We start from the raw sequence: 16,500 nt of genomic DNA, 5'->3' as shown, positions 1-16,500 counted from the left end.
GAACATACAACAGGGAACATACAACAAGGAACATACAACAGGGAACATACAACAGGGAACATACAACAGGGAAGTGACACCAAGGAACATACAACAGGGAACATACAACAGGGAAGTGACACCAAGGAACATACAACAGGGAACATACAACAAGGAACATACAACAGGGAACATACAACAGGGAACATACAACAAGTAACATACAACAGGGAACATACAACAAGGAACATACAACAGGGAAGTGACACCAAGGAACATACAACAGGGAACATACAACAGGGAAGTGACACCAAGGAACATACAACAGGGAACATACAACAGGGAACTGACATCAGGGAACATACAACAGGGAACATACAAAAAGGAACATACAACAGGGAAGTGACACCAAGGAACATACAACAGGGAACATACAACAGGGAAGTGACACAAAGGAACATACAACAGGGAACATACAACAGGGAATATACAACAAGGAACATACAACAGGGAATATACAACAAGGAAGATACAACAGGGAATATACAACAAGGAACATACAACAAGGAACATACAACAGGGAAGTGACACCAAGGAACATACAACAGGGAACATACAACAAGGAACATACAACAAGGAACATACAACAGTGAACATACACCAGGGAAGTGACACCAAGGAACATACAACAGGGAACATACAACAGGGAAGTGACACCAAGGAACATACAACAGGGAACATACAACAGGGAACATACAACAAGGAACATACAACAAGGAACATACAACAGGGAACATACACCAGGGAAGTGACACCAAGGAACATACAACAGGGAAGTGACACCAAGGAACATACAACAGGGAACATACAACAAGGAACATACAACAAGGAACATACAACAAGGAACATACAACAGGGAACATACAACTGGGAACATACAACAGGGAACATACAATAAGGAACATACAACAGGGAACATACAGAAAGGAACATACAACAGGGAATATACAACAAGGAACATACAACAGGGAACATACAACAGGGAACATACAACAGGGAACATACAACAGGGAACATACAACAAGGAACATACAACAAGGAACATACAACAGGGAAGTGACACCAATGAACATTCAACAGGGAAGTGACACCAAGGAACATACAACAGGGAACATACAACAAGGAACATACAACAGGGAACATACAACAAGGAATATACAACAGGGAACATACAACAAGGAACATACAACAGGGAAGTGACACCAAGGAACATACAACAGGGAACATACAACAGGGAAGTGACACCAAGGAACATACAACAGGGAACATACAACAGGGAACTGACATCAGGGAACATACAACAGGGAACATACAACAGGGAAGTGACACCAAAGAACATACAACAGGGAAATGAAAACAGGGAACTGACATCAGGGAACATACAACAGGGAAGTGACACCAAAGAACATACAAGAGGGAAATGAAAACAGGGAAGTGAAAATTATAAGAATGACAAAAACAGACATGACACGAATTTAACACCTTCTGCAGCACCCATATAATTATTATTTATCATAGTTCTTTTATATGATTATTATTTTGTACCTGAAAAATAGCCATTGAACAATAAGATCCGGAATAAGATCTTTTTACATAACAGTTCTGAAGAGGGATATGTGGTCACCATAGTGAAGCAAAGTGTGCCAACCAAACCGAAGACACTCATTCTTAAGAAGATTCAAGTTACTTTCTCATCTCTGAATGTTCTGCTACATAGACAAATAGCACCACACGTTACAAGATGTTTGGAGAAGAACATTCTTTGTTGTTAATTGGAGGTTACGCCATGATGGATATGTGGATATGTCTTTCAAGGGAAAATGTTATGGTGGTATGTATTTACAATTGCGTGTAATCATAGGAGATTTTAAACCTTTTTTCAGAAATAGGTATGAATATTGATTTCATAATGCAACCGAAGTATATTACATAACAATATCCAGGGCGAAGGCGCTCACTCTCGGTGTCCTTACTTTAATAAAGAAATTGATATTCTACCTGAAGCCATCATAAGGATTAATAAGAATCCGTTCCACACAAAGTCACATACATTTGGAATATAAAATAATACAGAAATGACAATGAAGTTATAACTGAGGCAGATCATACTTTATTGCGTACAAAGTCCATAGCCTCGTAAAAGGAGGTATCAAAGTGTCGAGGTCCATTGTTTTCTTTCTTGATTGTGTCAAAGTACCACTCTTCTATACAGTCCAAAGCAGCAGGCTCAAAGTCTCCCAGGAACTTGTTAACAAAGAGATGTTTCTGTCTGGTGAGAGACGGGAGGTCCCCCACGCCAACGATACAAATCTCCCGTAGGTACTTTCCTTGACAGTCATCCAGGTAGAACCATAGTCCATGGTCCCAGTTCTTGTAACGGGCGGGGAAGGGCTCTTCGTGAGGTTCTCCTGCAATAGCAAACGTGACGCTCAGTATTCCAAGTCAAAGTGGCGATATCGGTTATCCCCATGTATACCTTTACTAGCTTAGTCTGTTGTTCACCTGTGTACATTCCAGTACTTTTTGATGTGTATACATACATGTGTGTACGCGGGCCCACGTGCTTATTGACTGATTCGTCCTGTGCCTAACATGGGAACAACATAATCCCATTAAACATTGATACACTATTTTCAACGATTTTTGGGAGATGTTATCCTAATTACGTAGAAGTCCTTCCATTTGCTATTCACAAGCTATCCACTGCTGCTATGACGTCATCAGTCGAGTCGAAATCGGGATGTTTACCTCTGTGGGACAGATTCAACGCCGACTTTTACCAGTGTGGGTCAAACTCAACACTGACGTTTACCTGTGTGAGACAAACTCAACACTGGCGTTTACCTGTATTGGGCAAACTCAACACTGACGTTTACCTGTATGGGGCTAACTCAACACCGACGTTTACCTGTATTGGGCAAACTCAACACTGACGTTTACCTGTGTGGGACAAACTCAACACTGACGTTTATCTGTATTGGGCAAACTCAACACTGACGTTTACCTGTGTAGGACAAACTCAACACTGACGTTTACCTGTATTGGGCAAACTCAACACTGACGTTTACCTGTATTGGGCAAACTCAACACTGACGTTTACCTGTATTGGGCAAACTCAACACTGACGTTTACCTGTGTAGGACAAACTCAACACTGACGTTTACCTGTATTGGGCAAACTCAACACTGACGTTTACCTGTGTAGGACAGACTCAACACTGACGTTTACCTGTATTGGTCAAACTCAACACTGACGTTTACCTGTATTGGTCAAACTCAACACTGACGTTTACCTGTGTGGGGCTAACTCAACACTGACGTTTACCTGTGTGGGGCAAACTCAACACTGACGTTTACCTGTGTAGGACAAACTCAACACTGACGTTTACCTGTATTGGGCAAACTCAACACTGACGTTTACCTGTGTGGGGCAAACTCAACACTGACGTTTACCTGTGTAGGACAAACTCAACACTGACGTTTACCTGTATTGGGCAAACTCAACACTGACGTTTACCTGTGTAGGACAAACTCAACACTGACGTTTACCTGTATTGGTCAAACTCAACACTGACGTTTACCTGTATTGGTCAAACTCAACACTGACGTTTACCTGTGTGGGGCAAACTCAACACTGACGTTTACCTGTATTGGTCAAACTCAACACTGACGTTTACCTGTATTGGTCAAACTCAACACTGACGTTTACCTGTGTGGGGCAAACTCAACACTGACGTTTACCTGTGTGGGGCAAACTCAACACTGACGTTTACCTGTATTAGTCAAACTCAACACTGACGTTTACCTGTGTGGGGCAAACTCAACATTGACGTTTACCTGTGTAGGAGAAACTCAACACTGACGTTTATCTGTATTGGGCAAACTCAACACTGACGTTTACCTGTGTAGGACAAACTCAACACTGACGTTTATCTGTATTGGGCAAACTCAACACTGACGTTTACCTGTATTGGGCAAACTCAACACTGACGTTTACCTGTGTGGGGCAAACTCAACACTGACGTTTACCGGTATGGGGCTAACTCAACACCGACGTTTACCTGTATTGGGCAAACTCAACACTGACGTTTACCTGTATTGGGCAAACTCAACACTGACGTTTACCTGTATTGGGCAAACTCAACACTGACGTTTACCTGTATGGGGCTAACTCAACACCGACGTTTACCTGTATTGGGCAAACTCAACACTGACGTTTACCTGTATTGGGCAAACTCAACACTGACGTTTACCTGTATTGGGCAAACTCAACACTGACGTTTACCTGTATTGGGCAAACTCAACACTGACGTTTACCTGTGTAGGACAAACTCAACACTAACGTTTACCTGTATTGGGCAAACTCAATTTGGGCAAGTCACACTGACGTTTACCTATGTGAGTCATAGTGCACACTGACGTTTACCTATGTGAGTCATAGTGCACACTGACGTTTACCTGTGTGGGTCACAGTGCACACTGACGTTTACCTGTATTGGGCAAACTCAACACTGACGTTTACCTGTGTGGGGCATAGTGCACACTGACGTTTACCTATGTGAGTCATAGTGCACACTGAGGTTTACCTGTGTGGGTCATAGTGCACACTGACGTTTACCAGTGTGGGACAGACTGCACTCCGACGTTTACCCGAGTGCTGAATAATATTTACCGCCCATGCAATGACTGATATCTATCTGGGTTTCATTTCTGTAAGATACTGACCTCGCCACGACGCTGTTGAGAAACTGATGACAGCTTGTTTTGGCCCCAGTGATGACTGGTGGTGATGCTGACCTATGTATGCTACAGTACGGACAAATGTTTACCTGTGTGCGTCCCTGGTATACCGAGCTGTGCGTTGTAGTTTAGGGTAGGGAAGAATGTTTCATCAGGGATCAGGGTCTGTTTCACCCAGTCCAGCAGATCCTTCGCCGTTGGGTTAGTGATGGCATACTGGACGAAGACTCTGTTGACGAGAACGTGGACAGACCCCATCACAGGGCGTATATGTCGAGGCGGGGGCCCGGCTGCGCTCCATCGTCGGTAGTTCTCATTGTACCTGACACAAATCAAAGTTATTCTCAGTAGAAGACATTTATATATAATGAATTGATGTTGAGGCAAATTTCACAGAATGCCTAAGACAATATTCAAAAGATAACTTACAAATGTATTTTATATCTACACAACTGTGTAAGTCTAAATATGTATGACATAGAATTACCTCGTGAGTGTACCTGCGACATTGTTTGCCCCCTTGAAAGATTTGAGTACTTGAACAATCTGGTAATTCGTCTTCAAGGGATACTCCTGTCCAGTGAGGTTGATGAAATACTTCCAGTTTGCGTGTGCTAGGAGGTCTTCCATACAGATAAGGTCCGCCTCCAGAACAGAATATTCCCCCCACACCACATTCACTCGTCGGGAGGCAGGATGCACGTTATCAAAACACTGCAGTAAAGTTGCAACCTCCCGTGAAATTGGGGACTTCAGATCCACGTGGACACAGTACACATTGTGTGGTCGGTAGATCGCTCGGAGCAGTCGTTCCATCTGGTCCATATCTTTGTACATAAGTATACTAAACGCTAGTGGAAACTCCAGTTCCTCAGGCGTAGCATTGAGAATATATCCTCGTGAACGTTTGAACTCCTCACATTGCATGCGTGCAGCGAGTACACTTTGAGAGAAGGGGGGTATGGAGTGTCTTGGAGGTAGAGATTTGGCTCGGAGTGTCTCAGACCTGTCACCCCTAAAGATGGCAGAGCAGTTGGCTTCTGAACGACTTGGGGATACAGACAGAAAGAGGTTTTGGCGTTTGGTCCGTAGACTGATGAGGACATTCCGCACAAAATCTTCATTCCAGTAGATGCAGTTAGTGAGCAGAATTAACATGGAACTCATTACAAAGATCTGGACCAACTTTCGGAAGGACACACGTCTGCAATAGAGATTGGTATGTGATACTGACACTGATACTGTGACAGGTGATACTGATATGTAGACATTCATACAACATCCAGAACACTACCAATGTCATGGAGAAACTCGACTTGACCCATCTTGATACATCTGTTGTTGTTAATAATTGCTACCTGAGCAAGTGTTGTTGATGTCTCTACCCTGTGCTAGTGTTTCCTAGTGTTGTTGTTGTTCCTACCACACCTGGTGTTAATGTTGTTGCTACCTCGGCTAGTGTTGTTGTTGCTACCTCGGCTAGTGTTGTTGTTTCTACCTTGGCAAGTGTTGTTGCTACCTCGGCAAGTGTTGTTGCTATCTCGGCTAATGTTGTTGCTACCTCGGCTAATGTTGTTCCTATCTCTACTAGTGTTGTTGCTACCTCGGCAAGTGTTGTTGCTACCTCGGCTAGTGTTGTTGTTTCTACCTTGGCAAGTGTTGTTGCTACCTCGGCAAGTGTTGTTGCTACCTCGGCTAGTTTTGTTGCTACCTCTGCTAATGTTGTTGCTATCTTTACTAGTGTTGTTGCTACCTCGGCAAGTGTTGTTGCTACCTCGGCTAATGTTGTTGTTTCTACCTTGGAAAGTGTTGTTGCTACCTAGGCATGTGTTGTTGCTACCTCGGCATGTATTGTTGCTACCTCTGCTAATGTTGTTGCTATCTCTACTAGTGTTGTTGCTACCTCGGCAAGTGTTGTTGCTACCTCGGCTAGTGTTGTTGTTTCTACCTCGGCAAGTGTTGTTGCTACCTCTGCTTATGTTGTTGCTGCTACCTCAGCTAGTGTTGTTGCTACCTTCGCTAATGTTGTTGCTATCTCTACTAGTGTTGTTGCTACCTCGGCTAGTGTTGTTGTTTCTACCTCGACTAGTGTTGTTGTTTCTACCTCGGCTAGTGTTGTTGTTTCTACCTCGACTAGTGTTATTGTTGCTAACTCGACTAGTGTTGTTGTTTCTACCTCGACTAGTGTTGTTGTTTCTACCTCGGCTAGTGTTGTTGTTTCTACCTCGACTAGTGTTGTTGTTTCTACCTCGGCTAGTGTTGTTGTTTCTACCTCGACTAGTGTTGTTGTTTCTACCTCGGCTAGTGTTGTTGTTTCTACCTCGACTAGTGTTATTGTTGCTACCTCGGCTAGTGTTGTTGTTTCTACCTCGACTAGTGTTGTTGTTTCTACCTCGACTAGTGTTATTGTTGCTACCTCGGCTAGTGTTGTTGTTTCTACCTCGACTAGTGTTGTTGTTTCTACCTCGGCTAGTGTTGTTGTTTCTACCTCGACTAGTGTTATTGTTGCTAACTCGACTAGTGTTGTTGTTACTACCTCGGCTAGTTTTTTTGCTACCTCGGTTAATGTTGTTGCTATCTCTACTAGTGTTGTTGCTACCTCGGCTAGTGTTGTTGTTTCTACCTCGACTAGTGTTATTGTTGCTACCTCGACTAGTGTTGTTTTTCTACCTCGGTTAGCGTTGTTGCTACCTCGGTTAATGTTGTTGCTATCTCTACTAGTGTTGTTTCTACCTCGGCTAGTGTTTTTGTTGCTACCTCGGCTAGTATTGTTGTTACCTCGGCTAGTGTTGTGGCTTCCTCGGCTAGTATTGTTGTTACCTCGGCTAGTATTGTTGTTACCTCGGCCAGTGTTGTTGCTACCTCGGCTAGTGTTGTTGCTACATCTACAAATGTTGTTGCTACAGCTTGGCTAGTGGTGTTGCTACATCTACTAATGTTGTTGGCATCTCGGCTAGTTTTGGTGCTACATCTACTAATGTCGTTGTTGCCACCTCGGCTAATGTTGTTGCTACATCTACTTATGTTGTTGGCACCTCGGCTAGTGGTGTTGCTACATCTACTAATGTCGTTGTTGCCACCTCGGCTAGTGGTGTTGCTACATCTACTAATGTCGTTGTTGCCACCTCGGCTAATGTTGTTGCTACATCTACTTACGTTGTTGTTGCGATCTTGGCTAGTGTTGTTGCTACATCTACTAATGTTGCTGTTGCTAACTCGGCTAGTGGTGTTGCTACATCTACTTATGTTGTTGTTGCGATCTCGGCTAGTGGTGTTGCTACATCTACTAATGTTGTTGGCACCTCGGCTAGTGGTGTTGCTACATTTACTTATGTTGTTGTTGCGATCCCGGCTAGTGTTGTTGCTACATCTACTAATGTTGTTGTTGCTAACTCGGCTATCTCTGTTGCTACATCTACTTTTGGTTTTTGCTACCTCGGCTAGTGTTCGTACTACATCTACTAATGTCGTTGTTGTTATCCCGGCTAGTGGTGTTGCTACATCTGCTAATGTTGTTGTTGCGATCTCGGATAGTGTTGGTACTACATCTGCTAATGTTGTTGCTATCTCGGCTAGTGGTGTTGCTACATCTACAACTGTTGTTGCTACCTCGGTTGGTATTGTTACTCTATCTACTAATGTTGTTGTTTCTACATCACCTAGTGTTGTTGCTGGACCAGCAAGTGTTATTGTTGCTACCTCAGCTAGTGATGTTGTTGCTGCATCTACAACTATTGGTGGTTTTTTTATACCTCAGCTAGCATTATTGCTACCTCAGCCTAGTGTTTAGTGTTGTTGTTGTTGCTCCCCTGCTTCCTCGGGGAATGTTTTTTTTGAAACTTGGTGCTGCTGCTGCCTCTGCTAATGGTGCTAATTGCCGTTGCGTTCCTGTTAGTGTTCGCTAGTGTTGTTGCTGTTGCTAGCTCTGTTAGTGTTGTTGACGTTGCACCGCTGCAATTATTGTGTTGTTGTTGCTACCTTTGCTACTGCTGTTGCAGATGGTTGCTCAGCTAGTGTTGTTGATGTTGCTTCCCTGCTAGTGTTTGCTGGTGTTGTTGCTACCTCTGTTAATGGCAATGCTGTTTTTACCTCTGCTTTTGTTGCTACCTTTTCTACTGTTGTTGCTGTTGCTAAATCTGCTAGTGATGTTGCTCACCTTGCTAGTGTTGTTGCTCACCTTGCTAGTGTGTTGTTGCTACCTCTGTTAGTTGATTGTGATGCTGCTTTTACGGTTGCAGCCTCTGCTAGCGTTGTTGCTGTTGCTACCTAAACCAGTGTTGTTGATGCTGCTCACCTTGCTAGTGTTGTTGCTCCCTCTGCTAGTGTTGTTGCTTCTGCTCGCCTGCTAGTGTTTGCAAGTGTTGTTCCTACCTCAGCTAATGTTGCTGTTGCTCCTCCTGCTAGTGTTTGCTAGTGTTGTTGTTGCTGTTGCTACCTCTGCTAGTCCTGTTATATTGCACCCCTCTTGGATCTAAACATGTTTAGGAATGTGTTTAAATCCTAAAAGGAATACATACTTGGTGTGTTCTCTCTAACCATGTTTATAGTCTAAACACACAAATTCAGCTATCGTCTGAACACCACCTAAACACATCATCCCTATATTCTAAACATGTTGGTGGGAATTTAAACATATTTAGTGTTTAAACATGTTGAGAATTAAAACACGTTTACACATGTTTAGGAAAAAATGCAGATAATTATGTATTATCCTAATAATTTAAACATATTTAAATAAAGTCCATTTCATTGGACAGTAAGTCAAATATGGCTAACATGTACAAAATGTGTTAAATTTAGATGTGCAAATCACATTCACAGGCAACACATGTGGACCAATATTAACGTAACACTGTACAAGTAAATCAAGCCATGTTAATGGTGACCAAGGACATTGACATTTGTCAAGACAACTGTCTCCGTAGCACAGGTCGTAGCGTGAAGGTCTATACATTAAGAGGTTGCAGGTTCGTATCCCGCGGAATTTATAAATGTGTTGTGTCTGTGTGACTAATAGTATGTCTCTCATACAGGAAACGGAAGCTGGCAATGGATGTAGCTCTGATTACTACGACGATATACCCCCAACCTTTTTTAGTTGTAAGCACCACTGTCAGAGTGAACGTTCCTTTTGTTTCGTGTTGTAACTAAGTGAGCGTCACGGGGTAACTGTTTATTGTTTGAGAACCTATTTATCGAATAAGCCATTTCATTTTGTAGAGTACTGTGCCGATACATGAGCGTTCAATAACCGCCTTCTATTGTGACACATAGATTGGCGGCAACAGATGGGAGAAGGTTCGATGCAAGCTTAGATGTCGACCCTCCTGCAACTGTAATAGCTGAGTCAAATCTCTTATTGCTCGCAGAATACGAGAGACTGATATTATATTGTTATACCGTACTCCTTTCTGCTTCACCTAAGTCGGGGAGAGCCAAATGACGTTAAAAGATGGTACTTGCTGTTACCCTGTCTGGCGCTCGGCATTAAGGGGCTAAAACAAGGACTGGTCGGCTCGGAGTCAGTATTCTGTGTCTGAGTGGGGTATTCATGTTAAACTGCGGCATGGTATCTCAGTGAGCTAGAACTATAAATCGGCATCAGTCCGGACTAGTACAAGTAGCCACACAAACACACACACGTACATGCACGTCGCTATATAAGTGCAGTAATCTTGGACGCGACGTTAAACCCCATTTCACCTCACCTCACCTCACTTAAGTCGAACGCTTGAATATGCATCAGCGTGATCAAAAACGTAGTTTATGCTATCATTATAAGAAAGTCGGTTCATAATTGTAGATTGGATGTTGTTGGCAAACTATGTGGGGAGACATTCTTGTTTTCTTTATCTTATCGCTGCATTCATATACACGTAGGTTTAAACGAAAGCTACAGCCGCACATGTGGAGGACAACACCAAAACACCGATTGTATCTCACCTGTACAACACGACGCGTTTCCAAGACATCTCTGCAGATCTAACACTTATCCGTTTAGACGTCACCTGGCAGAAGACAATGCCTAGAAACAAGTTTATAAATAACCAATCGTGTCGAAATAGTCAACATAAATGGTGAGGAGACTAACTCCAATATGAATGTGCCCTCGGCTTGTGAGGGCTGGATGTAACAGCCACAGCAGCATACTGGTACTCGCACGTATCGACCTTGCTTGCAACGTGGGACTTTTGTGTACCCGTCACGTGATGATGCTTCCACCGCGAAGTTAACATCAATACATTCAGTAACATTTGCCTCCGACTATCGATGCTTTGTGTATGTTTAAATGTGACAACTGTGACAACATCGGCGTGCCCCGGGAAGGATTGGGGTGTGGTGAAGGGGTCTTCCTTCCTCCTCCTCATTTAGACACCACACGTGTAAGCTCGTGTCAGCCCCTCTAGCATGAGTGAGGGCACCAACCCAGTGCTCCCCTGAATCCAGAATACAATCTAATATTTCACTCTTAGTCTCATTGCTCACCCCTGAATGCCACAAATGTCAAAATCAATGACAAAATGGTGAAATTGGAAATTCAAACAGAAAGCATATCGAAAAAATAAAATATTATAATGGAATCTTTTAAGTACACCGATAGTGTGTTTCCAATGTTGAATCTGTGTACCAAATACGACATTGTTTGCGTGCCGCGTGTACCATTCCTCCGGGTTCCGAATACCCTCTGATTAGAACCCCGAATCCCGCGTACAAAACGGGGTTTGGCAGGCTCACGTGTGTTGTGGATAGTGTATAACAAATTCATAATATGCCTTTAGTGTAGTGTTAATATACTGTAGTGGTGGTGTCGTGTAAGTGTAGTGTAAGTGTAGTGTAGTGTAGTGTAGTGGACACTTAACATTGTATTTTGAACTCCATTTCTTTCATACAATAACACCATATTATAACATTTTTTTGGTAATCTACTCTCTGACATTTTCAATCATTTTAACCAATATCTTATGATTTTTATACAGAGATACATATACAAGGGTATGCGACCACATTCACTATATACCATTACATTTGAAGTACTATGTTTAACACCATGTAATAATTTATACACACGTATAAATGTAAGGATTCAATTTCTTTAGCCTCTGCAAAACTCCATATTTCCGAACCATAAGAGAGAACAGGAGCTATGTTTGTGTCAAAGATTTTGAAGAAAGATTTATAAGCACAATCGCTAAAATGGTCAAACGTTTGTAAAATTCCTAATAACATCTTTTCAGCTTGGATTGCTGCATTACGCATATGCCGGTTCCATGATACTTTACATTACATTAATATTACACCAAAATATTTATAAGAGGTTTCCGTCTAACGTAAATGTCCCCAAAAGTACTACTTTTCATTCTTTGACAGCGTATTTCCTTTGCTAAATACAACATTTTTTGTTTTATCCAAATTAACTTACGTTTCCACGCGTCACTGTTAACTTCTAGCGGATTTATCCAAGTTCTTTCACAGTACTTGAAAACATGATTATACCATCTGCAAATTGTAACATATATATTTTATAAGTTCGGGATGTAACAGTATACCATCATCCTAATTTATTTTGATTTGGGCTGCAAAATAAAATACAACAGAAGAAAAAAAGCTTAATACACATCCTTGGCGGACACCAGTATGGCACATAAAAGAATCTGAATACATGCGGTTTTGTTAAACACATGATTTAACCTTATAAATAGTACATAACAATTTGCCCATTTTGTTACTGACACCATGAAAATGAAACAGATACTAAAACTTGCCTCTACATACTGAATCGAATGCTTTAGAAAAGTCTACAAATATAGCGTACACTTTTCCACCTTTACGTTGAATATACCTATCTATAAGAGCCTGGAGGATAAACATATTATCAGTGGTAGAGTTACATTGTCGAAAATCTGCTTGCTCTTCCTCGATCTCGATCAAGTGTATCAGACCACAATACCAAGCGTTAATCAATAATGCTAATAAATATCTTACTGAATATACTTGTAAGTGTAATCCCCCTATAATTTTCAACATCTGTCACTGAGCCTTTCTTGTGAATTGGAACGATAGTATCAAGTGTCCAATCTTTTGGAAAGTAACAAGTATCAATTATTGTATTAAATACTATTTCCAAATAAGACAGGACCATAAGTCAAGAGTATAGTTGAAGATTTATGTTATAAGTCCACCAATTCCAGGGCTTTTCAAGTTTTTCAGATTTTGAATAGCAGATTTAATTTCTTCTTTTGAGATTGGGGAATCTAATATTTCCGTTGCAAAATTGGTTTCATCATTATCAAAAGAGTTCAATTGCAAGTTGTATGTGAATACATCACCGCTAAAAAGATTCTAAATATATTAAAACCACTCATGAATTTCTATGTTACTTTTATTTTACTTCTTTTTTGCTAATGTTTATCAAGGTCGTTCAAAATTGTTTTGATGAACTGTGGGGTCACTATGGTGACAGTGTGTTCACACAGACGTGCCTACCTTTTCAGTGTGGGGTCACTATGGCGACAATGTGTTCACATCGACGTGCCTACCTTTTCAGTGTGGGGTCACTATGGTGACAATGTGTTCACACAAACGTGCCTACCTTTTCAGTGTGGGGTCACTATGGCCACAATGTGTTCACACAGACGTGCCTACCTTTTCAGTGTGGAGTCACTATGGCGACAATGTGTTCACACAGACGTGCCTACCTTTTAAGTGTTGGGTCACTATGGCCACAATGTGTTCACACAGACGTGCCTACCTTTTCAGTGTGGGGTCACTATGGCGACAATGTGTTCACACAGACGTGCCTACCTTTTCAGTGTGGGGTCACTATGGTGACAATGTGTTCACACAAACGTGCCTACCTTTTCAGTGTGGGGTCACTATGGCGACAATGTGTTCACACAGACGTGCCTACCTTTTCAGTGTGGGGTCACTATGGCGACAATGTGTTCACACAGACGTGCCTACCTTTTAAGTGTTGGGTCACTATGGCCACAATGTGTTCACACAGACGTGCCTACCTTTTCAGTGTGGGGTCACTATGGCGACAATGTGTTCACACAGACGTGCCTACCTTTTCAGTGTGGGGTCACTATGGTGACAATGTGTTCACACAAACGTGCCTACCTTTTCAGTGTGGGGTCACTATGGCCACAATGTGTTCACACAGACGTGCCTACCTTTTAAGTGTGGAGTCACTATGGCGACAATGTGTTAACACAGACTTGCCTACCTTTTCAGTGTGGGGTCACTATGGTGACAATGTGTTCACACAGACGTGCCTACCTTTTCAGTGTGGGGTCACTATGGCAAAAATATGTTCACACAGACGTACCTACCTTCAGGGCATAGTGAACCCGTATGATCGCCAGCCACCTTGATGCATGTCTGGGGAGCGATAGTTATTGAGAGCCGTATGTTCGATCAAATCCCTGCTTCGAGCTAATGGCAAGTGCCGGAGTGCCGACTGCATTATCAATCTTCTTCATTAATTAAAAGTGGCATATCGTGGACGAATTAGTGTCGGATTAGGAATGTTTTATCACCTGGTGAACAACCTTGTAACCACAGCAGTAACTGTGACCTACTGGTGATGCCAGCCTTGTCACAGCTGTAGTAACTGTGACCTACTGGTGATGCCAGCCTTGTCACAGCTGTAGAAACTGTGACCTACTGGTGATGCCAGCCTTGTCACAGCTGTAGAAACTGTGACCTACTGGTGATGCCAGCCTTGTCACACCTTTCGAAACTGTGACCTACTGGTGATGCCAGCCTTGTCACAGCTGTAGAAACTGTGACCTACTGGTGATGCCAGCCTTGTCACAGCTGTAGAAACTGTGACCTACTGGTGATGCCAGCCTTGTCACATCTGTAGAAACTGTGACCTACTGGTGATGCCAGCCTTGTCACAGCTGTAGTAACTGTGACCTACTGGTGATGCCAGCCTTGTCACAGCTGTAGTAACTGTGACCTACTGGTGATGCCAGCCTTGTGACAGCTGTAGTAACTGTGACCTACTGGTGATGCCAGCCTTGTCACAGCAGTAGTAACTGTGACCTACTGGTGATGCCAGCCTTGTCACAGCAGTAGTAACTGTAACCTACTGGTGATGCCAGCCTTGTGACAGCTGTAGTAACTGTGACCTACTGGTGATGCCAGCCTTGTCACAGCAGTAGTAACTGTAACCTACTTGTGATGCCAGCCTTGTCACAGCAGTAGCTGTGATCTACTGGTGATGCCAGCCTTGTCACAGCTGCAGTAACTGTGATCTACTGGTGATGCCAGCCTTGTCACAGCAGTAGTAACTGTGACCTACTAGTGATGCCAGCATTGTCACAGCAGTAGTTGTGAGCTACTGGTGATGCCTGCCATGTCACAGCTGCAGTAACTGTGACCTACTGATGATGCCAGCCTTGTCACAGCTGTAGTAACTGTGACCTACTGGTGATGCCAGCCTTGTCACAGCTGCAGTAACTGTGATCTACTGGTGATGCCAGCCTTGTCACAGCAGTAGTAACTGTGACCTACTAGGGATGCCAGCATTGTCACAGCAGTAGTGGTGAGCTACTGGTGATGCCTGCCATGTCACAGCTGCAGTAACTGTGATCTACTGGTGATGCCAGCCTTGTCACAGCAGTAGTAACCGTGACCTACTAGTGATGCCAGCATTGTCACAGCAGTAGTGGTGAGCTACTGGTGATGCCTGCCATGTCACAGCTGCAGTAACTGTGACCTACTGATGATGCCAGCCTTGTCACAGCAGTAGTAACTGTGACCTACTTGTGATGTCAGCCTTGTCACAGCTGTAGTAACTGTGGCTTACTGGTGATGCCAGCCTTGTCACAGCTGTAGAAACTGTGACCTACTGGTGATGCCAGCCTTGTCACAGCAGTAGAAACTGTGACTACTGGAGATACCAGCCTTGTGACAGCTGTAGTAACTGTGGCTTACTGGTGATGCCAGCCTTGTCACAGCAGTAGTAACTGTGGCTACTGGTGATGCCTGCCATGTCACAGCTGTAGTAACTGTGACCTACTGGTGATGCCAGCCTTGTCACAGCAGTAGTGGTGATCTACTGGTGATGCCAGCCTTGTCACAGCAGTAGTGGTGATCTACTGGTGATGCCTGCCATGTCACAGCTGCAGTAACTGTGATCTACTGGTGATGCCAGCCTTGTCACAGCTGCAGTAACTGTGATCTACTGGTGATGCCAGCCTTGTCACAGCTGCAGTAACTGTGATCTACTGGTGATGCCTGCCATGTCACAGCTGCAGTAAATGTGATCTACTGGTGATGCCAGCCTTGTCACAGCTGTAGTAACTGTGACCTACTGGAGTCTTGATCTTCCAGTGATGTCAGATCTCAATTGGTCTTTATTGCATTACAAAAACAATTTCCTGGCACGTTTAAATACAATATCTCCCTTAGTGTTCCTGCTATCCTCCTAATGGTTTGTTTTTTAAAGCCACATTCAGCAATGTTCCAGCCATATGACGGCAATCTGTAAGTAATCAAGTCTGGACCAGACAATCCAGTAACAGACAACATGGGCACCGATCCACGCAATAGGGATCGATGACATGCATCAACCAAGTCAGCAAGCCTGACCACCCGATCCCGTTAGTCGCCTTATACGGCAAGCATGGGTTGCTGAAGACCTATTCTACCCCGGATCTTCATGGGCCCCAGAATTGTGACATGGAGAGATAGTAATACCAGAACATCAAAG

The 16,500-nt window shown here is 43.2% G+C and overlaps 1 protein-coding gene across 3 annotated transcripts; it reads right to left on the bottom strand.

The window, feature by feature from the left end:
• Nucleotides 1-1,753: 1,753 nt before the first annotated feature.
• Nucleotides 1,754-10,935, bottom strand: LOC124116888 (beta-1,3-galactosyl-O-glycosyl-glycoprotein beta-1,6-N-acetylglucosaminyltransferase 3-like). 3 transcript variants are annotated; one of them, XM_046478485.2, is made up of 5 exons: nt 10,722-10,935; nt 9,073-9,249; nt 5,266-5,982; nt 4,868-5,100; nt 1,754-2,447 (listed from the first exon to the last, which is right to left on the bottom strand). In XM_046478485.2, exons 3-5 carry the CDS (start codon nt 5,943-5,945, stop codon nt 2,143-2,145), a joined length of 1,218 nt encoding a protein of 405 aa, XP_046334441.1. In that variant the 5' UTR covers nt 5,946-5,982; nt 9,073-9,249; nt 10,722-10,935; the 3' UTR covers nt 1,754-2,142. The 3 variants fall into 3 exon arrangements, with proteins under 3 accessions (XP_046334441.1, XP_046334440.1, XP_048240172.1); XM_046478484.2 differs by lacking the exon at nt 9,073-9,249; XM_048384215.1 differs by lacking the exon at nt 10,722-10,935 and having other exon boundaries at nt 8,956-9,088.
• Between the last annotated feature and the right edge of the window lie 5,565 nt (nt 10,936-16,500).

The sequence above is a fragment of the Haliotis rufescens genome, unplaced genomic scaffold (genome assembly GCF_023055435.1).
Source record: "Haliotis rufescens isolate VD_foot unplaced genomic scaffold, xgHalRufe1.0.p SCAF_5, whole genome shotgun sequence".
Lineage (NCBI taxonomy): Eukaryota > Metazoa > Mollusca > Gastropoda > Lepetellida > Haliotidae > Haliotis > Haliotis rufescens.
The sequence above is the reverse complement of the archived record's forward strand: the minus strand, read 5'-3'. Positions and strand labels throughout refer to the sequence as shown.